This window comes from Fusarium proliferatum (assembly GCF_900067095.1).
Source record: "Fusarium proliferatum ET1 genome assembly, contig: FPRO_scaffold002, whole genome shotgun sequence".
NCBI classification, from domain to species: domain Eukaryota; kingdom Fungi; phylum Ascomycota; class Sordariomycetes; order Hypocreales; family Nectriaceae; genus Fusarium; species Fusarium proliferatum.
The window spans coordinates 4,118,412-4,145,246 of NW_022194791.1; the positions used below are offsets into that span (position 1 = coordinate 4,118,412).

General features: G+C 49.9%; 8 protein-coding genes and 1 non-coding gene across 9 annotated transcripts; 4 read left to right on the top strand and 5 right to left on the bottom strand.

Annotated features, from left to right (window-relative positions):
- Window positions 1-648: 648 nt before the first annotated feature.
- FPRO_02452 (uncharacterized protein) lies at window positions 649-1,986 on the top strand (the record flags this gene model as incomplete). The annotated part of the gene is made up of 2 exons (XM_031227445.1): window positions 649-775; window positions 1,118-1,986. 2 exons carry the CDS (start codon window positions 649-651, stop codon window positions 1,984-1,986), a joined length of 996 nt encoding a protein of 331 aa, XP_031077881.1.
- Window positions 1,987-2,708: 722 nt separating this feature from the next.
- FPRO_02451 (uncharacterized protein) lies at window positions 2,709-3,434 on the bottom strand (the record flags this gene model as incomplete). Its single annotated transcript, XM_031227446.1, has 6 exons — window positions 2,709-2,795; window positions 2,856-2,918; window positions 2,976-3,063; window positions 3,134-3,149; window positions 3,204-3,235; window positions 3,295-3,434. 6 exons carry the CDS (start codon window positions 3,432-3,434, stop codon window positions 2,709-2,711), a joined length of 426 nt encoding a protein of 141 aa, XP_031077882.1.
- A 917-nt stretch (window positions 3,435-4,351) lies between these two features.
- On the bottom strand, window positions 4,352-6,491 carry FPRO_02450 (putative GATA type zinc finger protein asd4; the record flags this gene model as incomplete). The annotated part of the gene is made up of 4 exons (XM_031227447.1): window positions 4,352-5,437; window positions 5,486-5,680; window positions 6,108-6,186; window positions 6,328-6,491. 4 exons carry the CDS (start codon window positions 6,489-6,491, stop codon window positions 4,352-4,354), a joined length of 1,524 nt encoding a protein of 507 aa, XP_031077883.1.
- A 1,641-nt stretch (window positions 6,492-8,132) lies between these two features.
- On the top strand, window positions 8,133-9,488 carry FPRO_02449 (Survival factor 1; the record flags this gene model as incomplete). The annotated part of the gene is made up of 4 exons (XM_031227448.1): window positions 8,133-8,155; window positions 8,249-8,464; window positions 8,519-9,320; window positions 9,396-9,488. The coding sequence occupies 4 exons, from the start codon at window positions 8,133-8,135 to the stop codon at window positions 9,486-9,488; spliced, it is 1,134 nt and encodes a 377-aa protein (XP_031077884.1).
- Window positions 9,489-10,821: 1,333 nt separating this feature from the next.
- Window positions 10,822-11,361, top strand: FPRO_02448 (uncharacterized protein; the record flags this gene model as incomplete). The annotated part of the gene is made up of 2 exons (XM_031227449.1): window positions 10,822-11,109; window positions 11,161-11,361. 2 exons carry the CDS (start codon window positions 10,822-10,824, stop codon window positions 11,359-11,361), a joined length of 489 nt encoding a protein of 162 aa, XP_031077885.1.
- A 334-nt stretch (window positions 11,362-11,695) lies between these two features.
- FPRO_02447 (uncharacterized protein) lies at window positions 11,696-12,594 on the bottom strand (the record flags this gene model as incomplete). The annotated part of the gene is made up of 2 exons (XM_031227451.1): window positions 11,696-12,086; window positions 12,152-12,594. The coding sequence occupies 2 exons, from the start codon at window positions 12,592-12,594 to the stop codon at window positions 11,696-11,698; spliced, it is 834 nt and encodes a 277-aa protein (XP_031077886.1).
- Window positions 12,595-13,361: 767 nt separating this feature from the next.
- tRNA lies at window positions 13,362-13,451 on the top strand. Its single transcript is given in 2 exon segments — window positions 13,362-13,397; window positions 13,416-13,451. It is a non-coding gene; the product is annotated as a tRNA-Ala (tRNA).
- Window positions 13,452-14,203: 752 nt separating this feature from the next.
- Window positions 14,204-17,473, bottom strand: FPRO_02446 (uncharacterized protein; the record flags this gene model as incomplete). Its single annotated transcript, XM_031227452.1, has 1 exon — window positions 14,204-17,473. The coding sequence occupies one exon, from the start codon at window positions 17,471-17,473 to the stop codon at window positions 14,204-14,206; it is 3,270 nt and encodes a 1,089-aa protein (XP_031077887.1).
- A 1,107-nt stretch (window positions 17,474-18,580) lies between these two features.
- FPRO_02445 (uncharacterized protein) lies at window positions 18,581-26,355 on the bottom strand (the record flags this gene model as incomplete). Its single annotated transcript, XM_031227453.1, has 5 exons — window positions 18,581-19,922; window positions 19,971-20,386; window positions 20,446-20,733; window positions 20,784-25,554; window positions 25,604-26,355. The coding sequence occupies 5 exons, from the start codon at window positions 26,353-26,355 to the stop codon at window positions 18,581-18,583; spliced, it is 7,569 nt and encodes a 2,522-aa protein (XP_031077888.1).
- Between the last annotated feature and the right edge of the window lie 480 nt (window positions 26,356-26,835).

Sequence of the window (26,835 nt, forward strand, 5' to 3'; positions counted from 1 at the left end):
CGTATCTTGTCACGCAACCATGACCGACATCAACACCACCACTACCACATGTGCAAACCCGCCTAGAATCAGCTACTAGTGATTCCACCATCCCGCATCCACGCTAGAGGGAACAAAGCAGACCATTTATCTCTCTAAACTCGCGAGATACAGACACACACGAGAGAAATAGAGGCACAAAGGCGCCAACCAACGAGTTCAGGGATGAGCCAAGGGCCCAGGGATCCGGCCTCGACGCCGTGACAGCGCCGCACTATGCAAGGATCTTAATGCAGAGTGTGTCGCATTCGAAAAAGAAAAAGACGCTACGGCCACCAGAGCGTCGGGTCGTTCCCAAGCCTATTTTTCGACTTGCAGGAGCTGACGACCCTACCCTTCTCGAAACTTTGAAATCTCTTCCTCTTCCCCCGGACTCGTCTCGATCTATTTCTCTCCCGTCTCCCTCTTCCTCCCTCAACCTATTGTTTGTTAAACATAATCACACCTCGACTTTCTAATCATCCTATTATATTACACCCTTATTGTCTTCCCCAGTCCACTTTGTTTCTGAAGGCTGGCTTCCTTCTATCATCTTTGACTGCTCTTATCTTATTCTTCCTTTCTACCTCCAGTACCTATCTAAGGTAGTCTAATACGCCATATCTCACCATGGCCACCTACACCACCATGGAAGGTCCTCAACACATTGCTATTCGAGAGCTTGATCTGAGGACCTGCCACCCAAGCACGGTTGTCGATAGAGTTGGTGCTGTTCCGGTTTTGAAGACCAGTGCTGGTGAGTTCCTCTGATTTCTTACAATTTTCTCTTTGTTCTTTCAGGGCCTTGTCCTGGTGTAAGAGGCCCCTGTCGCTCGGTTACTATGGCCACCATCGAAGCCTACCCTGGTCACAACCTTGAGCACACGACAGATCATAGGCTAGACTTGGTGGTCACGAACTCGACGTTTAGGCGTTGGGACTATTCGTTCTGTAGCTTCAGTGAGCTCTAGACACGATGGATTTTGTTGATATGTTTCCGTCATGAATCATATTCAATACGGCCGGCTTGGGAACAAATAAACCTTGAGGGAGCCAAAATGTGTAAATCAAAACACCATGACTAACATCGCAACTATAGCTTTCTTCACATTCCTCCGCGCCAACCTTGTCCTCCACTCGGCAATGACTTCAGCCACCAGCACCCCGCAATTCGGTCCATCTGTTCCCTTTTCCTCTTTTGTCCCGCCATCTCCCTCTCCGCTTGCAGCTTCTACGCCATACTTTGGTCTCGACAACGACGATGACATCGAGCCGTTGTCTCTTGAGGTTCTCGACAAGCCTCAAGACAAGGTTGAGGGCATGCGCCTCGTTGCCGACTCGATTGCTCAGATGCGCCAAAGAGCCTCTTTGAACCTCGTTTTCCACCCGCTTTGTCTTGCTGGGCTATCGGCAACCCTGGCTGCCATTTATCACTTCGGCGGCGTTACTCGTGACTCAGGACTCGGTATGACGGTTTCTTGTGGCGTAATCATGAGCTACCTTATGGGTATTCGTTACTTGGCCAACGGTTATATTTCCCTGGCTGAGCGCTTACGATGGAACTGGCTACGTGCTGATGACGGAGAGGAGGATACCCTGCTGGCTGCTCGACTAAACGAAGACATCATCGGGACCCTCGTTCTTCGCCTTGAGCCCAACCCGACCTCTAACCACAGACGCAGACGATCGCTTTCTCTGCGAGGAGGCAAGGGTGTCATTCGCGCGTGGACCACCAACCTCAACTACCGTGGAAAGGGCGTTGGAAAGGATCTCCTCCAGGAGGCTGTCCGTGTTACCAAGGAACGTTGTGGAAAGGATGCTGAAGTTGGATTCGCCCAAGAGCACGCCAACAGCGCCATGCTCCTTCCCGGGATTTTCAACGCTCCCTTCCGACGTGATGAGGTTCGAGCTACCAGGGCTTTGGATGGTATCTTGTCCAACTGGGACTTGGTTAAGAAGAGGAGGTAGATCAGATGAGTTGGTCAACCATCACTCCACATGATCCAGGGATGAAGAACATCTATCGACGAGTTCGTCATCAACAGGACGCGCTTACACGAGATGACGATGATGAGATGAGGAGGAATGGGAGACGACAAGGAGAAGATTTAAAGACTGCTTTGAACGAATACCCCAGAAGACGATGCACTCGACGGAAAGAAGTTACAACCACTAAACAGCTACAAAGATACCACTAGAAGAGGGGACACACTAGAGTATAGTCTCTGGGTCAGGGGAGACAAGATGCTACCGGAGAAAGCATGTAATGGTCGGAGGAGCGACTCTCTTTCTTTCTTTCTTTCTTTCTTTCTTTCTTTCTTTCTTTCTTTCTTTCTTTCTTTCTTTTTTTTTCATATCTTTCTTTTTTTGATGCCGTACCTACTACTCGTACTGTCACTTGAGATACCCCAGATCATACCATATTCCTTTCGTTTACAGAAGTTCATAATTTATAAGGTTATGGCACAGCTCATGACCAATATCAATCAATCTTTCGATTCTCCTGAACAGGCTATGCCCTTTTTCCGTATGACAGTTTTTCTGTTTCGCTATCCGTCCACAAATGCTCATGGTATTAAACTCGCAACCTGGTCCAACATGCTAGAAACAATGCGAGAAAATGACGCCCAACACCGCTCATATCAAATGAAAGACACATAAAAAGCCGATTTCGCTGGAATGGTTTGAATCTAGGCCTTGGGTCTGTTTTGTCCATCGTATGTGTCTGGATCAAAACCATAGATTGGTCGACCAAAACGCGAAAGGCTGTGGATGACCTGTTAATATGTCTGTCAGTCAGTGCTCTTCAACAGTGGCAGCCAGTGCAAGAAACTCACGTCATGCACTGTCACCGTCTTCCCGTTTCGGTATTCGACGTAGATCACGCACATCTGGAGGATCTGATAAGGACATTAGTACAGGTAGGTGAAATGAAGCACTGTACGCATATTACATACCTGTTCAAGACGCGATTTAAGAGCAGCTCGGACCTCATCGTAGATTCCAGCTGAAATACGCTTGACACCTCCACGGCGCGCTAGGCGTCTATGTTTCACAGTGTCAGTATTGATGCTCATATGTCTCAGGTAGATAGAGGTGGATATGATTCACTAACCGGATAGCGGGCTTGGCTGGATCATTTTGTTAGCAGTGGTCTTTAGGGAGAGATGAGTGGTATAACTTACTGACTCCTTGAATTGAATCTCGAAGAATTTTGCTATGAGGCTGTTAGTACACAATTCCACTGTCTTGCTTTAGCCTTGGGGTTGACTTTACCGATGGCGACGACCTCCTAGGACCGTCTTACCAGAAGCGCCACGGATAGCTTGACCTTTCTTCTGGAAAGGTACAACCTTTCCGCCTGAGTACGTGAGCCGCGATCCCGAGGGGCCACCTCGAGTAGGTACTGTGGGCATCGCGAAGCGTGAGCTGAGAATGAGATAAACACCACTGAATTGAGTAATGCGAAACTGGCCCTGATAGATTGCGATCAGAAGCGGCAGAGCTGATACTGGGGATCTTGTCGATGGAATGAATACTTTGCGTGATCTCTCTGTGTTGGTTGGAGGGGATCTTGTGTTATTCTGTTACTCTGTATCATCTTTGTTGGAGCACGTGACTGCAACAGTTAATCACTGGCAATCACTGTCAGGAGAACGAAAGACAGGCAATACAGGAAATTCAAGGGACCAGAAATTACCTTAGTTCAGAGAGAGAGAGAAGGCATGGATGCAATCATGCAGGTGAATAAATTGGCCGTCCGAGTTACCTAACGGTTGAGGCTTACCACATTCTACGCCATGCTTCACGAGTTAGGTATGCTATCAATATCATATCAGATAAGTGATGAATCAAAGCCAGGGTCTATTTTCCATTGCAAGAGCAGCTAAACTTTTGGACAACTACCATATTCTCCATCTCCTCTCTCGCACATGCATGCACCCGAGAAGTCCCACACTCCCAAGACTGACTGAATCCTCGTACCGAGTTTCGCATTCGCATTCATCATCCCATTAAAACATTTGTATGCCCCTCAATCATCTCTTGTACTTGGAAACAAACAGGCCAAAACGCCTAGAATCCTCGCTGCCCTTGTCGCTAGGAGGTATATCATGAAAAAAAGAAGAAGAAAAGAGAAAAAAAAAGGCGAAGGCGATAAACGCCTCGCACGGGGGGGTATAAATCAAGATGAGTCGTAATTGGTGCCGAGACACCGAGCAATGAATCTGACAGTAGCGTTGGATCAATGACAAATGATACGTCAGTTAAACGACTGCCGCGGATATCAAGTTCATTTCGTTACTAATCGGAGACGTTTACAACATCACTCTTCTCATGTAGCTGCAGTAGCGGGCGCAGGAGTTTCTGTCCCTTCAGTAGCCTCAGGAGAGGCGTCGTCGGTGGCAGAAGCTTCAACAGTGGCAGCGACATCAGCTGCCTCAGCTGCTTCAGGCGCGCTAGGTGCTTCAGATGCATCGGGTGCGTCAGGGATCTCAACATCCTCCGTTTTCGTTGTTTCTTCTGCGGCCGCAGGTTGGGAAACATCATCAATTACGGGCATGTTAGGATCAATCGGAACGTCAGCGGCCTCGATCTCATCATCGGTTTTGGGAACAGAATCCTCTTTTGAGCCCTCAGAATGTTGTGGTAGCTCGGTTGGCTCAGGAGCATCTACGACAGGGGCAGATTCGACAGCCTCGCTCGGTCTAGAGGCTTCCGAAGCCAGCAATGCTTCAGCAGCCGCCTCAATATCTGCCTCAGCTTGTGTCTTTGTGGGCTCTTCAAGGGTACGTGGTCTCTTAGCGGGTCTCTCTCCAGGGGCCAAGTTGGCTCCTTGGAAAGCTTGAAGCTCGAGCTCAAGGTCATCTAGACGTCGCTTGAGGCTACTCTCTCGTCGGTGGCTATCCTCGAGCTGTCGGCGTAGCTGAGCCTCGCTCTCCTGTGTTTGCTCCAGTTGAGAGCGCAACTGGTTTAACTGCTGTCCGCTTCTAACGACAGCTTCTTGTTGCTCAAGTTGGCTAAGGCGGCCTCGGAAAAGCTCAATGATCACTTCGAGTTCGCTGACCCGCGTCTTCAGGCTTGAGTTGTGCGCAATAAGCTGCTCATGCGTCTGTGGCGCGTCCATTTTGCGATCCCCGTTCGTGGGAGATGACGCGCGACCTTCCCCTGTTGCGACAAAGCCGGTCTGATAAGGGTCGTCGACCATAAACTGGGACAGGCCATGCGCGTACATAGAGGGCGTACCCGTGCGGGAGATTGGTGAGTCGGCTCCGTCATGACCATTCGATCTCTGTGATGCTCGTCGCGCGGCTTGAGCAGCATGTGCGGCGGCGGCAGCAGCCTGTCCGGTCGTGTCGAATCCATTTGCATCGGTCGTAGGGAATCCTTGCGCAGCTGCTTGCTGCTGTTGTTGTTGTTGCTAGTCCGCGTTAGCGATGCGCAATGCCTCTGAGCGCATTGCACTAACCTTTTTCTTATTCGCCAAATCAGGGCGCATTGTCTTGACTCGATTGCGACTCTTGATAACGTCTGTCTTGAGCGAAATTGGCCGGGGTCTACCATGCAGCTTGAGGAACAAGCCACAGGCATTGCACAGAACCGAGCCAAATTCGTCGCGACGCCATAATGGCGTTGTAGAGGTACTGCAATTTTGGCAGGTAGGCTGCGTTGATCCGTTAGTTGCCATCATGGTGCCGGTTGTTGAGTGTAAAGTGAGTTCAGTGCAGTGCAATGCGAAAGCGGGAGGGAGAGCGATGAGTATTATCTCGACCACGATAAGAGGATGGAGTAAAATTCTTTGGCTGCAACGTAACTGGCTGCGCTTGATAAGCCAGATAAGCCCGAGACCCATCGACCATCCCGTAAGGGATTAGTGTGGCAAGGCTTGGAGATAAGACACGTGATTGTATCAATCAGCGGCGATAAGGCCGGGCCAACTGAGCTGGCGCCGCAAAAAACGTGACAGGATGCATCAGTTCTCAAGAGATAAGATTGCAGGAAATGACATATATCGGCTGCAGACCCAGCATATAAAGTGCAACGGGGGAAGTGCTGATAAGATTGTGATAATGAAATATGTCGCGACTTGCCATTGTACTTCCAGATCCCCCACTCGTAGCGGCAGGTGATGCAGTGGCATACATTGCGGGCGACGGAGCGGCCGATGCTCTGCAGACAGGGGTTAGTTAACAATCAATTTTTTGGTAATGGAGGTGTCGGAGGGTTTTTGTTCGATGGAGGCTCGAGCGCAAGTCGACAGTATCGCGCATTCATTGTCACGAATAACGAACAGTTGATGGGTTATCTTACCTTAATTGAGATGTCGCTTCTGTAGCAGCGTTGGCAGCAGCAAGAGCCGAAATGCCTGGTAATACGTGTGGTAATGAGGCTGATGCAGACGTCGAAGTCGAGTCTGGTCGAGAAATAGGATCAAGTCCTGTCTGCTGCAGGAGTTGCGCCCCGTCCTCCTCCATGGTGACAATTGCCTGCAAAACGACGGGATACAGGGCTGATGAAGCAAGGTAGGTAGGGTAGGTAATCGATAGGGAGAAGCGCGCGGGATGTTATCGATAATGCTCGATAAAGATTGTGAAGATGGTGGTTGCTCGGCAGTTAAGTTCTGACTGACGCGCAAGGGCAAGCGTCGATGACTTTGGGGCGCAATAAGGCTGATGTGTCTGTGGCAATCGCGAGGTTATAATTCGTGATTTGGTGTAAAGTTGGAGGATACGAGGTAAAGTCTTGGGCTGGTCTGGGCTGATGAGGAAAGAGACAAGTTTGAGGTTGGATTTGGAAGGTTAGGATCAGAAGTCAAATCGAGTCCAGTGACCGAGCGCGTCGCGCACTGAAGCCCCCAGTGTCGCTTCAGTAGATGACGGGCCGAAGGGTTTTAGACTGCAGGTAATAAGTAAAGGCGACTTCTGATTGGCCGTTTCACAGTGCCTTGGAACTTTACTTTGTTCCTTTGTTGCCCCTGTCGGGGGGTAAGGTAAATTTTAACATTTCGTATTTATGTTTGTATACCCGAAACTATTAAGTAGATCCGATGATCGAGTATCGAGTATGATGTTGATACTAGTTACTCTGTAAATTGGTTCCCGTTGATGAATATATGTATTTATGTATGCCTTAGATTATAGGAGCACGGAACGTAGACTATTATTTGTATAGGTGTGACTCATATAGTAAACATTTATGCTTCTTCTCGATGTTTTGGACAATTCATTGTTTTCTGACAATTGGAATCAGTCGACTGCTTGGTGATATCTCTTGTAGTTGTTCTGTGATCGAGGACATCCATTGTTACCCGAAACGACAGAGATATCACCAAGTCAATCATCGTGAAGCAACTATGTTATATCCGTACAGCTTAATTAGAAACAATAAAACCACGTTCCCAGTTGGAATAGACAATTTATTAGCAATTTTCGCTTGTCATGACTCCTGAAGATTCCAAGGATTGTCTGTAGGGTAAGTTCAGCATCATGGGACCATTTGGGCATGATTTTGAGATGAGATTACCAGCCCAGCCCGGCGCTGATTTACAATAAGTGGATGCCGGAAGCTACGGGAATTACATTAGCACATTAGTTTCTTCAACACTAAATAAGCAGTTTTACTCCTATTCAATGACATGCGTGGCGCAAGACTGCACATTTGTCTTCATGTTTCTCAACACGCTGTAAGGAGGACATTCTACAGCAGTGTAACGTGCATATAAGATACTGTACTTTACTATAAAAATCGCTGTAAAGGATAGACGCGTCTTGGTACGCGTTTATGCTCAACACACGTCATTCCCCACATCATCGATTTTGACACCAGCCACAGTATCATCCAAGTACCCCTCCATGACCCACGGGAAAATCAAGCGGGTGCCGCCACATAACAGCAAGCTCAGCGGTGTGCAAGTGACATCGATATTTGGGACTGCAGCTCTAGTATCCAATCCATCCATGCCGTACCGTAGCCAGCCTTGGGCTAATTAACGACGTCCCCAGCATTTCCTTCATTTCTCGACCCATCATCCCATCAACCTCATTCGAAGCAGATCCCTACTTTCTGTTTCTCTCTCCCTCTTACACATACAAAGCACACCCTCATACACGTTCATCATGTTCAACTGGGCAAAGCAACAGTACGTTATAAACTCTCCCCCCCTCAGATCCTTCTTGACCCCACCATGAGATGGACCCTGGAGAGCTTCATGTAAAAATACTGACCGCTATAGACTGGCCAATGTCGCCGGCACTCAGGAGCCTATCTACGGCCCCTCTGCCATCAAGTCTGTCGCTACAGAGGCTGAGAAGACTCCCTACACCGAGACCTCTCGAAATGACCTGAAGTGGCAGGCTATGGACTCTACGTCTGTTGAGACACACACCTTTTACATCTTTGGCGACAACGGCTACATCGCCCTTGCTCAGCTTATCTATAGTAACGTGGCGTATGTTGCGAGTTTCCAATATCACACGGCTTCTGCTAATTAATATCTTCAAAGTGGCATCCGAACGACTTGCCAGTTCAACGCAAAGGTCTTTAGCTCAGACCCTTCCAAGCCCCACCTCTGGGCCTCTACACCCCTCAACAACCACGACTTCAACGAGGACAAGACGAGTTTCTACGCCGACGACTGCGCGATCGAGCTGTCCGAGGATGGCACCTACTACACCATCAAGAGCATGAACGACCCCAACGCCATCGTCAACCTCAAGATCACCCGCTCTACACCTGGTTTCCAGGCCGGAACCACAGGAACAACCCTCTACGGTACCGACCTTGAGAACCCATGGGGATCTATGCGACACGTCTTCTGGCCTCGCTGTGTTGCTGAGGGCACCATCACCACAAAGGAAGGTCCCATGGATTTCAAGGGCAAGGCTTTCTTCGCTTACGCCCTTCAGGGCATGAAGCCGCACCACGCTGCATCTCGATGGAACTTTCTTAACTTTCAGGGTCCCACCTATTCAGCTGTGCTGATGGAGTTCACCAGCACTCCCTCGTACGGCTCTACCCTCGTCAACGTGGGTGGTATTGTCAAGGATGGCGAGATTGTCATCGGCGGTGTCGACAACACGGCCACGCACACTCAGGTCAAGAAGGATTCGGAGAATGACTGGCCTGAACCGAGCGACGCCAAATACACCTGGGCCGGAAAGACCAAGGACGGAAAAGCCGTCGAGGCGTCGGTCGAGGGATCTCTCGGAGAGAGGGTTGATCGAGTTGACGTCATGGCCGAAGTCCCCGGCTTCGTCAAGACCATTGTCGCAGCTGCAGCTGGCACAAAGCCATACATCTATCAGGTACGGTTCTTCCTTTATTTAATTTCCGAGAGACTCGTCCGAACTTAACCCCCTTGCTGACTGTAAAATCTATAGTACCACCCCAAGCTCTCCCTGAAGCTGAAGATTGGAGATGAGGAGATCGTCGAGGAGGGCACCATCTTTACCGAAGCTACTTTCATCTCATGAGGTAGAAACACGATAGAGTAAGAGACGATGCCACTTCTTTCTTTTCAGGTGTCGTTCTTGAGGACCTCAATGGGTTTTATTGTTTTTCAGAGTACGACTTTTGCATCAAACATTGGGTAATACAGTAATCAGATCGGACAATTCAAGTCGGAATCGGGCTTGATCAGAAGGAGGGGGAGGGGAAGGGTCGGCGTTGGAGACGGACAGACAGGTCTTGGTCAACTCACTCGCTTAGGACTAACTTAGATGGAACAATGATGCCCTTTCAGCTTTTGAACTATCTATTCTATGTTGTAGTAACTGACTAACTAACAAACCAACCAACCAACCAACCAACCAACCAACCAAAGTTGTAGGCTAGCTCAGCTTGAACCGATCTTTATTTTGACTGACACGTCTCGACGCGTAAAGTTCAGGTCTTGTTGTTAGTAGCTCGCGGGCCGATAAATAATGGATGGGTACGATCATTGTATTCCCCCTCGTTAGCTGAGATCATGGACCACGTTCCCACCAGTCCCATTGTCTAGTTCCCCATCAAACCTTTCTCACAATGGATAGAATAGACATATTCTACAACTGAAGGGGCTCTCTTAACTTTAGATTTTAACAATTGAGGGAGAAAAGCCAATAATATTGGCAGTTTATCAGGTCAGGTCTCTGTTCCTGGCCCCCCCGCCCACGATATCAAGGGATGAAAAAGAAGACACGAGCCTCTCCACTCCCACCACAGGATCCTCATGTCTCGCCCGCTGGTGTCTGTCTTGTCATAATCTCTTAGTCTCTTTTCCCGTTCGTTTCCTGCTGTGACCTGCAGTAGTTTCTCTTCAGACTCCTTTTTTTGTCTACACGTCTCCTTGCTTTTTCTAGTGCTCCGTGCCTGATCATCTGAGTCGCTGCAGCTCACGTTCTGTACCTGACTAGCCGAGTTTGAGCCTCCACATCGAACCGAACCATTTTTGCTGGTGGAGACCTCCATCTTTGTCAAGGGTCACGACTTATACGCGCAGAGAGCATTCCTCTAATGTAGAACATCGATGTTTTACTCTGATAGTCTTGGGCCGTCCAGCCCCTGGAGATCATTTTTCTCTCTAATTACATGGCTTGGGGAGGATAGAGTGATGGCACTAGTGTCAGTTTTACTCGAGAGGAATTGAATATAAGGATTCGAGGATATCCTCTTGTGCAGATAGTATCACCATCCCTCGTTCTTTTACATCTCCCTCAAGAGTAATATTCCATAACTTGGTCTCCCTCCGAGATTCCTCTCTTTTCATCCTTCAGACAATATACTGAATACCATCAAACAAACAACAACGACAAACAAACAGCAACAATGGTCGCCTGTATCTATCACAATGCGTCTTCGTACGCCCCAGTCTTTCCATCTCCTCTCAACCCTTCGACCCATGGACCCGAGAACAAATATGCCACAGCTTCAGGACGTATTGTGCGCCGAAGAAGAAGTCGACGAGGCCCTCCTGGATCTCACACTCTCACTCAACGACTCCTCCGCGTAAAGGCAGCGGATGCTTGGAGAGGACATGTTCTGAGCGCTCAGGTTGTTCAGTATGAATATGCTGAAGCTGCTGTCATGGGATATAAAGCACCACCCAAGAGCCGAGTAAGTTATGCCTCAGTACATCTCACCAAGAATCTATCTAACAGTCTCTAGAACTGTCTGTATTCAATGCCCGGTCTCAAGAACCTCGGCCTCAACTTCTCACTCTCCGACGCCCACCGAATTGCCAGCAACATCCGTCTTCCAGATCTCACATGTCTCAGGACGAGACGGATGGTGCTGGCAATGGGTCTCGTCGGGCTTCTCCCCGCTCTCAAGGTCCGCGATATGCTCAGAGCAGCTGATACGTTATGACTTACGCAGAAGGGCAAATATGAACGAAGAGCCATGAATTTTATGATAATTGCGATTGTATCACTACGCCAACATTTGTTAGGCGCGGCGCGTTGGGGAGAGGACCTTTTCTATAGATATACCCGCGTACTTACGCCTGTTTTTCCTTTACCTTTACCTTTGCCTTTTCCTAGGTATTCACTCCAGTCTAATACAAACACAAATACATTACAATACAATACAACCAACCGTTTCTTTAACCGTACCAAAACACACTCCTGCCTCAGTACATAGGTATCATACATCGTATAACATAAGGAAAACTCATGCGTAACAACTAATTCTTCTTCTCTTCTCATTGATCTTTCCTGTCCACCGTCTCAGTGGACCCTGGTTTCTCGGCAGCTGCACCAGGTGAACTCTCTTTAGGTGGGCTCGGACTATCTGGGTCTTGGACGGCTTGCTCGACCTGCCATATAGCCCTCTCGAGCTCTACTTCAAGAGCCGGCATGTCAAGAGTGTCTGAGAAAGTCTGAACTTCCTTTTGTGTAAGAAGGGTACGCTCCTTATTGTCCGGCTCTTCGGCTGGTGGGGCATGTAGTGCGTAGAGCTGATCGAGCTTCTCAGAGGGAGCTAGGCGTAGGAGCTTGTTCTCGAGCAGCCATTGGAGATGCTTTCCACCTGAGATGGCTCTGCCGTGCGACCACGCTCTGTAGACGAGGTAGAAGAAGGGCAGGTTAGGGATGCTGGAGTGTGTTAGTCAGCGGATCGAGAAGAAAAAAAAAAGCAAAGAAGATAGGTATGTACTCACATGGGCACAAGCGCAAATGGAATAGTAATCGGCATTCCGACAATACACCACACAAGCCTCTTTTTGTGCAGCGCCTGACGCTCCGTCGCAAGAGTCTTGAGGATACCCTCCGCCTTGTTCGGCGGTATCACGGAGCTCGGGAAGCACAAGTCGACCTTTTCCTTCATCTCAACCTCCTTCCCACGCTGTCTCACCGACAGAGGCGGCACAGACTTCAAACCCCATTCCTCATATGGGATGCGACGAAAAGCGTAGTTACCGTAATCGACGACCTTGCGCTTCCATCCAGACTCCATCTTCTCCCATTGCGCCCACGTCTTGGCTGCCCAGGCAGTGCCCTTGTCGACATATGTTCTGCCTTGTGGCGCAGTATTTGCTTCGAGTCGTTTCGCATAGAGGAGAGTTCGCCGCGTCGAGAGCGGCAGGAGGTATAATCTCATCATCTTGGCAGTCGTTTGCTGCAATGCGCCAGAGGGAGTAATGTCAGAGAGAGTTGAAAAGCTCGCCGTAAGAAGAATCGTAGAATCAGCAAAGTTAAACTATCGTAGCATGACGTCCGTAATATAAATCTTTATGGCAAGAACCGCACATATAGAAAGGAAGCCGGTGAAGGAGGCAAAAAAAAAAAAGCGACTGGTAGAGAGGAATTGTTTGCCTCCAGCTCAACAACTTGGTTGGGAGAGGAATTGCACAGGGATTCTATGGGAGAGATGGGCTAGAACCGTGGCGAAGCTGACGACGATGATTTTTTCCCTTCTAGTGAGCTCCCGAACTTGGAGTTTGTTTGGAGCTGGAGCTTTGCTTGCTTGGGCTGGCTGGGAGTGGAATTGGAGGCCCCCAGCCCAGAGAGAAATGGACGGTGACGCACATGGTCGTCATGGTTGGAGAATAGATTAATACTTGATTTACACGTGCATCGACTCTCGATTTCTGTGTATTCTCTGTTACCACGAGGATATTTGATAGGACATGACACTCTATTAATGCCACTGCAATAACCTCTTTTTTCTTCTCCTTATAAATATAAGAGTCTCCATCTTTCTCTACTGCATCTGCATCTTCTGAATGCACTGCCGTGGCCAAGAGATTCAGCCGGCACGATTCAAGCCCCCACTTTCACCTCTAACCCCACCATAAATCGACACTATCACCAATTCTCACAAACCACCGACTTAGCATACATTTCCAGCCTCTACTTTAACAATTGCTCGGGCGAATGGTTTAGTGGTATAATACTCCCTTAGCATAATTCATCTGAATAATCTGGGAGTGGTCCAGGGTTCGATTCCCTGTTCGTCCAACATAGGCGGTTAGATTCCGCTGTTATACCTTCTTTTTGCCGTTTTTGCATCTGATACTAATATAATAAATAGCCGGTTGCTTTTTGTAATATGGATCCTTTAGTTTATCTTCAAGGGTTCACATGCTGAACCTTATTAGATGTCCCTTGATCAACATGCATATTCACAATGCCCTTCTCAAGAAGCAATTCTTTTCAGATCACCAGACTTTACACGATGGAACAACTCGAATTCCCCTGAAAATATGTCCATAGTCTTCTCGTCATCATTCAAGCCATGTCTTATAAAGATCTCGATCCCAACGCTCTGACATCCCATACCGAACACCTCCCAAAAGCCTCTTTATGCAGGGCGACTCTGCACAGTCTTTAGCCTACAGAATCTGTCTGCCCAATTCCCCATAGTTCGCATCATGGAGATTCTTTTTGACTCAAGCCTCATTTGCCTTTTTTGGTGCTACAATCGACCGATTAGTGCTCCCAGATGTTTGGTACCTGAGACATGGGAACTGAGACCTACAGCTTTGCTTCTTCAAGCTCCGAGCTAATTCTTCGAGCTCTTACGGCGAGTTCTAGGACACGTATTCAAACTGGAATTGGTATTCCGTGTATTGATCAATTGAATTGGCTCTGCATTCATTGTCGTGGTATTGACATGCTGCGCTTCAACGCCCCTTCTATCCTGTATGAACTCCCATCTCTTCTCAATCCATAGTCGTATAATACAATGCGCATCTTTAAAAAGCCTAGACTTATTCATCTTTAGCTTCATGCACGGGACTCTTCGCCCGAGAAGCTCCCTTGCCCACAATCTTCTCCGCCCAGTTCCACCCACCCGACGGCCCCTGCGCCTCTTTGCCCTTGTCCTGCTGATGAAGCGCCGACGGGGACGTTGGCGCAGGCAGATCACCTCCAAAATCGAGATCACTCTCACCATCGCTATCGTGCCAGTCTCGCTCGCTCCATGTCACTGAGTCCGCTCGCTCCGCCTTAGGCCGCTGGTGTGTTGATGCGTCGCTCCCTCTTTGGGACTGCTGTGGCTTCGGCAGATCCGATACTTTGTCCATAGCTTCCCGAGACTCACTATCCGTTCGAGTCATACTTGCTAAGTTGTCTCGACTCTTCTTGAGCTCGGCTCCATGCTCGTCAGGAGGCTCGTTCATATTGCGGGCCCGCTCGCGATTGTGTTCGTCCTCGTCGCGAAGACGAGAGGCCGCCGAGTCGCTGAAGTGGGCATCGACTAAGTGCTTGATGACAGGCCAGCCGTACGCGTTGGCAAACATGCGGCGGACCAGAACGTTGTTGTGAGCGTCAGGCTCAACCTTGACGAGAACCTTTCTCCAGGACAGGTCCTTGTGGTAGGCTCTCGCAATCTTCTCTTCAACTCGCATATTTGAAGTGTCGATAACTTCATGAATATCTTTATCGGGATTCGTGTTCGCTGTATCATCGTAGTCTTTAGCTGACAATGAACTGTCCTCGTGATTCACATGAGGATAAGGCGACGAATCCGCGCTGCTGGTAGAGGCCTGTCCTATCGAGTTCTGTCGTTGGCCCGTCTTCCTCCTGACCAACGTAGTAGGACGTCTCTTCAATGGTGGACCAGGTATATCAGCTGGGTGATAAACGCGGTCATGGAAGATAGTTCGCGGCCGTTTAGAAGGATCGATCAGGTATTCAACATCGGGTACCTTGGGGTTGAGTAGATCACCAGCAGATTCAAAGATAGTCGTTCTTGGAGGAGCAGTCATCTCATCTTCGCCCTCATGACCAGTTGTAACCTTGGACTGTTTAGTCGAAGCGGTCTCAGAAGCAGTGTCAACACTGCCATCAGCCAACTCGTCAAGCTTGAGAGTCTGACTTTTGGAGTATATCTTCTTCTGCTTCTGCGACACATTGGGGGGCTTTGGTGGCTCATTGCTCTTAAAAAAGTTGAAGAATCCCGCCAGTGGTCCGCTGTTGGTAGAATCAGCAGAGTCAGACGGTACCTCATCGCCATATGGCGTGGCCACAGAACGCAGACTCGCCCTGTCATCATCAACTATAGCCGTGCTCGGTGGCTGTGGAACCTCGCGCATATCTTCGTGAGTCTTAGGAGATGAAGTACCAGACTGTCCTGCTGAGCCGTTTCCAAGTTGCTTCTGGCGAGCCTGATTCGTGCCTGTCAACTCAGCCCATCCGAACCCAACGACTGTCTCGACCAAGCCAGCATCTCGCCGAGCTTTCTCAACACGCCCGAGTCCCTGCCAGTCCAGAAACAAAAGACAACTTGTGCGAAGCGGTACGATTCCATCGTTGACCACGTTGGAGTACACAGTTCTGTTTCGGAACTTCTTCAGCGCGGTATGTGCAGGGCCAGTCGGTAAGATTCTTAGTAGCGGTTTCGACTCTGGCTGCGTCTCCCCGTAAACTTTCTTATGCGCTGTCTCTCCTAGGTTTCCTACAATAGCACCCCAACCACTCCGTGCAAGTGTGGGAGCTCTCCATGTCAGACCAAGATCCTTTCCTGTCCTGCCTACGAGACCAGAGTCCAGGGCAAACTTGACGTATAGAGGGTTTTCGTTGCTCAGCCCCAGAAATGGTGTAGCCAAAGCAACAAAGTTGATTGGCTTGATGAGGTCGAAGAACTGTGGTGAGTGTTTTTGTATATATGCAATGGCGTAGGTCTGAACAAGACCACCGAGTGAGTGAGCAATGAAACTTATGCTGGTGATCTTGTATGGACGTTCCGCCTTGTGAAGATGAGCCCCATCCTTGCCGAGATGAATAGTACTGTGTTTGTGCACCGGTTTCTGCTGGGGATCATGCTTATCAAAGTTATGAGTTATAGCATCCGTCATTCCTTTTCCTGTCGGTAGGAATGGCTGATCTGGGTATGTCATGGACAGGACGTATCTAGCGAGCCTCTTCCCGAGATACTTAATTCCTCGTTCAGTTTTGGTCGAGTTGCCTGAATAACCACGAACAATAACCTCTTCATCATCATCGTCGTCATCATCTTCACCCTCCACTCTGTCCATGTCCTTTGTATCGTGAGAATCTGATTCGACAAGGCCATTGCCTGATTTCTTCCTCGCGGCTCGCTCCCGGGCCCGCCGTGCCTTGGCATCGATCTTGGCTTGCTTGACAGCTGCATCAATGCTTTCTTTCATGAAGAGCATATCTGCGCCAAGATTGCTGTGCAGCCCATGTGTCAGGACCACCATGTGGACCTTTTTCTGTTTCTTTTTGGGCTTCTCTGGTTTTGATTCATCACCTTTTGTTTCGGGATCGCCAGTCTTGACGACACTTTCTACATGCTGATCTGCACCTGAACGCCTTTCAGCGCGCCCTTCTCCTTTGTCATCCCAGCCTGGAAGCCTAGGAGCATTCCACAATGCTGCAGTATCTTCGACCTTGAGTTGTATCGCGCGAGAAAAGACACCTCGTGGCTGCGCAGAATGATGCCCTTCTTTGGCCTCTACACCTTGTTGGTAGTCGCTGATCTTTCCAGGCTGAGGAACTTGGGATTGTCCACCGACCACCGGACTCGAGCTGCTGAGGCTTAAGGACTTTTTGTCACGAGCCAACACAACCTCGAAGCCAACAGCAGCAGAAGTCGAGAACAGAATCTGCGAAGAGACCTCAACAATCCAACTGGCGCTTTCATGATCATGCTCTGGCGCCTTTCCAAAGCCTCCATGACTTCCTAGCCCAGCAGTCTGTCGGATCGTAACCGGAACCACAAGCTCACATTCCCAAGAGCCTCCCGCCTTGACCATGGGCTCAAACTCTGGCACTCCATAGCGCTCGGGATATTCGAACTTCTCGTTGGGGTTGAAGGCAGCGGGGTAAGCGGCGGCGGAGAGAGTATACGGTCCGTGGACGAAAGCGGCTCGGAGAGCGATGGCCGAGGTGTTGCGCACGCGCAGGAAGAGCTTCTCAGGAGACGGTAAGATCCTGTCTTGAGAAGGTATGTATGTTATAGTATATCGAACGACTTCGCCTGTCTTGAGGCTGCCGACTTGATGGAGGAGAAGCATCTCGTCGCAGCGCGCAGGCGGATGTCAGGTCGTCGTGGTTGTGATTTGAAGCTGCACGTGCTCGATTAAGCTTGTAGCATTTGAAGGTGAGAGGTATCTAAGAAGTTAAGTTTTGACGTCACCATGCCTTGAGCATTTGTTTCGAAGCACAAGACCAACTGTCTGTCGCAGGAACTAGAGGAACAGTCGACTTAAAGAAAGATGACGGTGAAAGGGGACCTCAACCGAGGGAGCCGAGTTTGTAAACGGTGGTGACCATAGAGAAAAGCACAGAAATACAAGAACGGCAAAGACACAGGCAGAAAAAGGGTCTAGAAACAAAACATGGAGCACATGCAGTGTAATTGTATGTACAATGACGGTAAGCTCGCCCTTGTTTCTGTGGTGTCCTCCAATCTCGCTCCGTCGAAACCGGTCATTAGAGAACGACGGAAACCAATCAGCGCTGAGCGTCGACATCACTCCTATGGCGGGGCAGTTGTTTTAGGGGCCTACGGGAGTTGCAGGGGCCCGAGCTTCCCGCTGAGTGAGGTGAGGTCGGGTTTAGTGATCAGCTGGGCTACTTGCGATGGGCCAACTGAATTAATTCTGTTGGGCGTTCTCATTCCACATTACGCGGTCATTTTTGAACGAGAACGCTACTCCATTCCGTGCCTTGATATTAGGTTCTGGATGACTTCATTCATTTAGACCCCTAGAATTCATACTAGTTGCTCTTCTATTATGGAAAAGACTTGGATAAGTACACAGTCCTTTTGTGCACCACTTGGATGCCAAACACATGTTGGCTGACTAAGATAATCGTGCCATGCATCTCACCACACATTCATATTTGCCACTTAAGGAGTAAGGAAACGACAGACCTTAATATAAAGCATCAAAGTAAACTCAGCAACTGGATTACCATGAGAAGTTCAAAAGCCGGGTATGCTGATATATCCTGAAATATCCTAAACTTGAGATAAAGATGTGATCCTGCCGGTCTATCCTGTCTTGCTATATCACAGTTGAGAGCTTACACAATGCCAAAAATATCAAGGTCTTGAAAACCAATTTCTAGAACGATGCAAAGGCTTCGACCATCCAAACGTCCCCTCCAACGATACTCTAGCTATCATAGAGCCCCTTGAGCCCATCCGCAGTGCGCTTACCCAATGCCTCCAACGTTCCCATGCTAAGCATCTCGAGTGTGCTAATCTCAAAACCAAATGTGAGTTTCCACCAGCCACGTAATTCAATAGCAACCAACGAGTCAAGTCCCATATCCGCGGTGTTCATACTGATGTCCAGGTCCACGTCGCCAGTGAGGAGCAGACTGGCCAGCTTCTTACCAATCTCCAAGGCAAGTGTGTTGACAGACTCGTGAGACTTGAGGATGCTGGGATCCTTCTTGACCGAGGACAGGAAAGCACGGAGACCATCGTTTGCTGGCAGTGCGCCACTTTGGCCACGGCCGATGTTGTGATATGCCGCCATTCTCACGTCCTTGCTTAGACGCGTGCTACTCTCTGCGCTTCCCAGAGGAACAGTGGGAGCAACACCGAGGAGGAATGCATCGCCGTACTCTTGAGGAGAGGACGGAGGCATCAGAGCAACGTTAAGTGCTTCGACTAATTCACTCTCGCCTACAGTACGCCATCCAGTGCCCTTCATCTTTCGGAGCAACTCCTGGTTCTCATTAAGATATCCAATGCCCTCCATGGCTCCGAGATCAAGGGATGTGCAAGGAAGTCCCATTCCAGCTCGGTATCGAGCGAAAGAATCGAGGAAAGTGTTTGCGCTGGCGTAGTTGGCTTGTCCGACTTGACCAAGTATGCCAGATAAAGAACTGAAGAGAAGGAAGAAATCGAGGGGGCACTTGGCAGCCAGAGACGCCTTGTGTAGGTTCCAGGTGCCCTGAACCTTTGGTCGAGTTGTTGCCTCCCACTCTTGGAACGTCATGTCCTCAAACATGCGGTCTCGAAGAACCATGGACATTTGGATAATGCCCTTGAGAGGAGAAGAGACCTCGCCAATGGCGCGGGTGACGTCGCCGGCGCTGGTGACGTCGCCACGAATAAACTGGACACTGCAGCCCATGCTCTCGATCTCCTGCTTGAACTTGTCATGCTGAGTGCTGCCTCCGGCGCTACGAGACAGGAATACTAGGTTTCGGGCACCTCTTTCGACCATCCAAACGGAGAGGGCGCGGCCTAAACCACCCAGACCACCAACAAGCAGATATGATGCGCTTCCGTCGAGTTGGAGATTGGTTGTCTTAGTGGCCTGAACAGGGCCAGTCAAAGGCTTGCCCGTGGCATCTCGGATCTCAAGAACAATCTTGCCCATGTGTTTGCCTTGCCGCATGTGTCTGAAGGCATCTAGGACCGCAGAGCCAGGGAACACCTGATCGACCCGGATTGGTTTGAGGATGCGGTTGGAGAAGCAGTTCATAATAAAGGAGAGAAGACTACATATGTTAGGAATCATTTTTTTATGAGGAGGAATATTGACCTACCGGTTGATAACCTCGGGACGCTCAGCTCTCAGTTGGTCGACATCCAGGCAGCAATAGTTGCGGTTCTGCAAGAAAGGGCTCATATCAAGCTGGGCGTTCTGGAGAAGATCCCTCTTACTAATCTCAACCATGGTGCCCCATTTGGCGATGCACTTCCAGGTTGTGTGCAAAAGTTCTCCGCTCAGTGAGTTCAGAGCGACATCGACACCTTTACCTCCAGTCTCTCGTAGCAGATCTGTGGCGAATGACGCATCTCTGGAGCTGAAGATATGGCTTCTGGGGATGTCGAATGTCTTGGTCAAGTACTCGACCTTGGCTTCACTGCCAACTGTTGTGTAAATATCGGCACCAAGCATGCGGGCGACTTGAATAGCAGCAAGTCCTACACCGCCACAACCGCTGTGAATGAGAACTGACTGCAAAATGTGTTAGCATCACACTAGATACAGTCAGTATATGTGTCATTTGGACGTACCTGGCCTCTAGTAAGACGTCCCAGATCGATAAGGCCGTAGACAGCAGTTAAGAAGACAATAGGAATGGCTGAGGCTTCAACAAAGCTGATGTCGTCAGGCAGCTTTTGGGCCAGAAGTTCAGGTACCCTCACAACAGTACTGAAGGTATCCTCTCCGACAAAGACAGTGCGATCACCAGGACGAAGCTTGGTGACGTTGGAACCGACCCTTCGAACCACGCCGGCCGCTTCGTAACCAAACTTGAGACTCTTGGGCGGTGGGATTATTCCCATGGCAACTAAGACGTACTATTGCCTCCAAGTTAACAAGGAAATATAAGTTTAGGAAAGGTACTTACGCGGAAGTTGAGGCCACTGGCATATACTTCAACCTCGATCTCGTTGTCCTTGGGATCAGTTGGAGGCTGTGATGCCCAGAACAAGCTCTCCATACGACCTGGCTGTGTCATAGTGATATATGCCTCACTCTCACTCACTTTATCCTCCAACTCCTTACCCAGCGCGGCCGGGAAGATTCGATTCACCAGAACCTCACCCTTACTGATGACATACTCCAGGTCCGGGCCGAGAACACCATCCTGACTCCTGGTCTGGAACTGGGCCAGAACTTTGACCAGAGTTGCCAGATTCTCGGGCGATGTGATGTTGTCTACCTCACAGACAGCGATATCCGTAGATGTTTCGTTGCGGAGAGTGCGAGTGAACCCTATTATCTGAGCGAATCTGGGATCCTGACACCCAACACTCGACTGGCGTGTTACCCAAAGAAGGCCATTGGGGTTCTGGACGCTGTTGAGAAATGTCTTGAGCTTTGTGAACCCGTCGGCGTCGATACTCTCGATAAAGGGGCCTTGCTCATCGAGAACAGCCACGATGTCTTGACCAAGAGGAGGAGTCTGGTCCAAAAAGCAGCGATCGACAGCGTAGCCTTGAGCTTCAAGCTCCCGTGTCAGCTCAGATGGTCCTCCTCCATGACATAGCAAAGTGATTCGCTTTGTAGGTGTATTCTGAGGCTCCCGCCTAGCCACCACGACAGTAGCAGCCCAGGGAGCCAGACTCAGCTGTTCCACATTGGCAAAGTTGGATGTTTCCAAGAGTCTTTGGAGTGTTTCCAAATCCACAATTGGCCCCTCAAAACGTCCGTCCTCATGTGACCACCATCTTTGAGTTGTCCCAAGAATGAACTTTACCCAAAGTGAATCAGGTCGAGGTTCCTCAAGTAGAAGTCTTCCAGCAGGACTCAACAAGTTTCGAAGAGTCTCGAGGGACTTCTCTACGTTCCTGGCTGAGCTAATGGCACCCGAGGCGATAATGAGATCGAACTGTCGGTCATCAAACCCTTGGTCCGCTAGACTCTGGCTGAGATCGAGAGTCGTGAATTCAATGTCGGGCACTAGTTTCTGGAGGTGTTCGTTTGAAGCTTCTGGCATACCCAGTAAAGGCGTGGCAATGGTATACTTGGAGAACAGACGAGTGCCATCATTGCGAGTAAGAACCTCAATAGCCTTGGAAGTTGTCTCAATAGATCCCGAGTAGAAGTCCAGAACTCTGAGTGTAGGCTTTTTGTTGCCGAGACAAAGGAGGAAGTCGGAAATATCTGGCTGAGACACCAGTTCAAGTGGTGAAAGAGAGTCGAGCTCGGTGACTTCAGCCTCTTGTTGACTCAGAAGATCACTAAGCTTGTTATAGGTCGCGATCATGGCTTCCGCGGCAAGTCTCGCCGGTGACGTCCCATTCTCATGGATCTTCTGAGAAAGAGACTTGGACATGTTGGCCAGGTCCGCATCGTCATAAGCTGCAAGGTTCGGGTCCATGACTTTGTCGAGCCAGTCCTTGTACTTGGTCAGATGTGGAACTTGAACATCAACACTGGCAGCCAATCGATGCGCCTGGGTGACCAATATCTTGGAAAGCTCCGTCAGGTTGCTGAATGAGTCCGCAGTATCCTCAGGGCACGTCACAAGATCCCCAAGCGACTTTAAATCGATGTCTGGCACCCACTCGCATCTCGCCGTGATGGGAACTTTGGCATTTTCGCCTACATCTCCCTCTTCAAAGAACGAAGAATGAGAGTTGATGATTCGCATGACGGGCCTCGATCCTGAAAATACGGTACCGCTACCAACGAGGTCCTGTCCAAGCTCTGAAGACACCTCGATGCTCACTCTCTCATCATTGCACCTAGCCATGGTCATGAACTCAATGCTTGAGGCAACGAGTCGTCGGTAGTCGCGGCAGATTCCAAGCGTAGATGTGCAACTCACTAACTGATAGAAGGTGTCGAGGACAATGGGGTGCATGTGATACTCTGAAGCATCATCCCATCGGTCCTCACCATTCTGTATAGTAGTTGAGGCTTGATGGGGTGGTTTTGTCGATGTACAGATACTCTCCATGGTGTTGAAAGCAGGCCCATAGGTAAGTCCCTCTTCAGAAACGACTTCATACCACTTGGAAGCATTGACCTCTCGTGGCAGCACGTCGTCACTTTTCTTGATGGCTTCTTTCTCAGGAAATGGGCTCTGCTCTCCCCGAACCTGTCCCCAGCAATGCTTGATCCATACGTGGCCATTGTGTGAGCTCACAGAGAACTCCCACCACTCACTGTCTTGCTCCTCTGTCAACTTCACACGGCGCAGGGTAGTGACGATCTCTGTAGCACCATCTTCCTCAATAACCAAAGCCGTGTGGACCTTGACATTCCGCAGACTAACTCCTTCTTGGATACCAGTGATCTGTCTACAGGCTTCTGATGCAATAGCAATGTATCCTGCAAAGGGGAAGACTATCGTCTCGCCGATCTTGTGATCAGCAATCCACGGGGTGCGAGACACCTGGATGAGATTTCTCCAGGATGGCTCTAGGCTGGTGCTCTCATGGCTCCTTATTCCTAGGAGGTTGTGGTCCGGGAACTCTCGCTCTCGCCATTCTTTGGCCAAGCGAGACTCGAAGAAGAGACGATTCTGGTGGTTCCAGGGGTAGCAAGGCAGGCTAGCGACGCAAGAACCAGTGGGAAACAATGACTTCAAGTCAACATCCATATGCAAAGTGTAGAGTTTTCCAATGGCCTGTAGGAAGTTCTCAACACTGTCTTGCTTCCTGACTAGGGATGGGACGTACGAAGCCTTGCTTGCTTTGTCGGTCAGAATTTGCCTCAGGGGCCCAGCAAGAGCAGAGTGAGGGCCAAGCTCCAAAAAGACTTGGTGATGGTTTGGCTCAGAAGATGCGATGATTGACGAAACTGCAGATCGGAACAAGACAGGTCGTTCCAAGTTCGTCTGCCAGTACTTTGGACCAAGCTGATTCGCCTTTTCTGTCCCAGAGAGGAGTTCACCAGTCACACTGGAAAAGAAAGGGATCTGAGGTGCTTTCCCAACAACTCCTGAATCAACGAGCGCGGCGTGGTAGATCTCGCCAGCACCCAGCATGTGATGAGAATGATAAGCCTTATCGACCTTGAGAGTAGTGGCGGGGATTCCCGGGTGGGCTTCTTTCACCTCAGCCACTACAGCTTGCAGAGGTTCAATATCGCCAGAAATGGTGACATTGGTGGGCGAGTTGTCACAAGCAATCACTACACCAGGCTTGAGATGCTTCTCCGCCTCTGCCCATCCAAGACCTACAGCAGCCATCCCGCCCTGTAGGTTCTTCTGCTCGGTAGTTGTTGAACCACGGAAGAAGGCAATGATGATGGCCTCCCTCGCCGTCAAAGCCCCAGCAGCGTAAGCAGCAGCAATCTCACCACTAGAGTGACCAACAACAGCATCAGGCTTTACCCCGACCGAGGCAAATGTGTCAATGAGGGCGATCTGCAACGCGGTGCACAGTGGCTGAGAGAATTCAGCTTCGTAGATTCTGCTGGTTCGGGCTGGTTTGAGAATCTCTTCGGCGAGAGACCAGGTCGGCGAAGCAGGGCCTAGCGTTCCAAGATGCTCCTGTAGCGCATTGATAGTACCAGAGAATACGCTGTTTGACAGCAGAAGCTCTCGTCCAAGCTGGGGCCAAGCAGCACCCTGGCCACTAAATACCATGATGAGGGAGCTTGGGGAATATGGATTGTCTCTGGAGAGCACGGAGGTGCTGACTTCGATATTTTCTCTGGTGGCGATGGCAAAAGACCTGTGGGTGAAGTGCTCTCTTCTGTTCGCAAGCGTGTATGCAATGTCAGACAGGTTCGACACATCGCCACTGTCAAAGAGGGCCTGATAGCTGGCAGTCATTGCCTTGAGAGAGGGCGTAGTCTTGGCCGAGAACAGCAACAGTCTGGGACCTTCATCCTGAGAGTCTGGTTCGGTCACTGGCTTAGCAATAACTTGCGGGTGAGATGCCATGAAGCTCTCGATAGACTCAACAATAACGTGGGCATTGGAACCGCCAACACCAAAAGAGTTGATACTAATACGCTCGTCACGTCCCGCAGGCCATGATGTTGGTTCCTCGGGAATGACGAGCTTGGCGCGCTCAAAGGGAATCTTGGGGTTAACGGGCGAGTACTTGATGTTGGGGGCGATCATCTTGTGCTCCAGAGACAGGGTGGCCTTGAGGACGGCGGTAAGCCCAGAGGCACCCTCAGAGTGTCCCAGGTTAGGCTTGACCGATCCGAGGTAGATACCCTGTTCGCCAAAAATGGCAGCAATCGCCTCAGTCTCGATTGGATCACCAGTTGCAGTTCCTGTTCCGTGGCACTCAAACACCGCTGTCTTGGAGACATCAGGGATGCCTGCGACAGAGTACGCTCTCCTGATCAATGTCTCCTGGGCTGTAACACTTGGGTTCGTCAGAGGATTAGTCTTTCCGTCAAAGTTGGCGGCAGCACCAGAGATGATGGAACGAATGGGGTTCCCGTCTCGGATAGCGGCGCTCAGTGACTTGATGTAAATGGAGACGATGGCTTCACCGCGAGCATAACCGTTGGCTTCGGCGGAAAATGTCTTGCATGAACCATCAGGGCTGATGATACCTTGGTCGGCCAATCGTGTAAGCAGATCAGGGGCCAGGATGAGACTTGTTCCTCCGACAATGGCAGATTCGCAGTCACCCTTGCCAATGGCCATACAAGCCTCGTTAAGACTGACCAACGCAGATGAACAGGCGGTTCGGATGGTCATACTATGGAATCGTTAGTCGCCGCCCAGCATTGATAAGCTAAGCTTCATACCTTGGCCCTCTCAGATCCATCTCGTGAGAGATACGTTCCGAGATCATAAAGTCATGCGATGCAATGGTCGAAACAACACTTCTGTGTAGAGGATCTCTCCCCATGATATCGTACCAATCATTCGCAAACGAACCGATATATACACCGGTGCTCGAGCCTTGGAAGTTGACCTCACCAGCATCGTCGACCGACTCCCTGGCCACTTCAAGCATCAGCCTCTGCTGAGGGTCGAGCCACTCGACATCACGGCGAGACATGGAGAAGAAGGATGTATCTAGCCCAGCCAGATCAACGGACTCGTCGAGGAAGTAGCCGTACTGACAGTTGGCACTCCCAGCCTTGTGAGCATTGTAGTAACCGTCAATATTGAATCTTGTCATAGGAACGCGGCTTCGAGCGTCGCCTCCTTCGAGAAGAAACTCCCATAAGTCACTGGGAGAGGCAATTCCTCCAGGGAGTCGACATGCCATTCCGCAGATGGCGATGGGTTCAAAGGAGGATTTGGGGGCATCGGCTCCAGAGGCAGTGGGAATGGGCATGGCGTGTCCGTTGCTCTGTGTGCTGTGGCCGTTGGTGATGCCGCCGCTGATCCCCTCAGTCTGGTTTCTGTTAAGAGCATGGCCATTGGTGTGCCCATTTGTTTGACCGTTGGTATGACCGTTGACATGACCATTGACATGAACATTCATGGTTCCGTTAGAGAGTTCTCCATTATGGCCATTAAGCTCGCTGTGGCTGTTCATTTGAGTCATATTGTATAGCTTAATAAGAATGAATGAAGTCAAGGTGATGATGAATATAATTGTCTGGTTGAAATCACTTCCCTAACCCTTCAGCTGCTCATGAGCTCTTATGTTCCCTCACATCCAACCATTAGATTACACAATTCCAACATGTTGAGGCTGGCTGACTTCCTATTCGGTGAACCTTACTATTCCCGAGACTGACATTGTCATCTCTGGACTGACAGTTTGCGTAAAACCCTTGCAATCACCTACACGCAGCTGCAGAGCACTATGGGGCTCAATCTGCAAGGATAGAGCCCGCCTGAGATGGAACCCCCTGTCCTATGCTCATCCCTACAAAGTATTGTTGAGTTCATGCACGTCAGGCAGACTGGGGGTAGACAGATGCATGTCAGCCACTGCAGATGCAGTAATGCATGTCGGTTTCTGTCATGTCAGCCACTGTGAGACCCCTTGCACTATCATTCGATCCGTGTAATATCATGA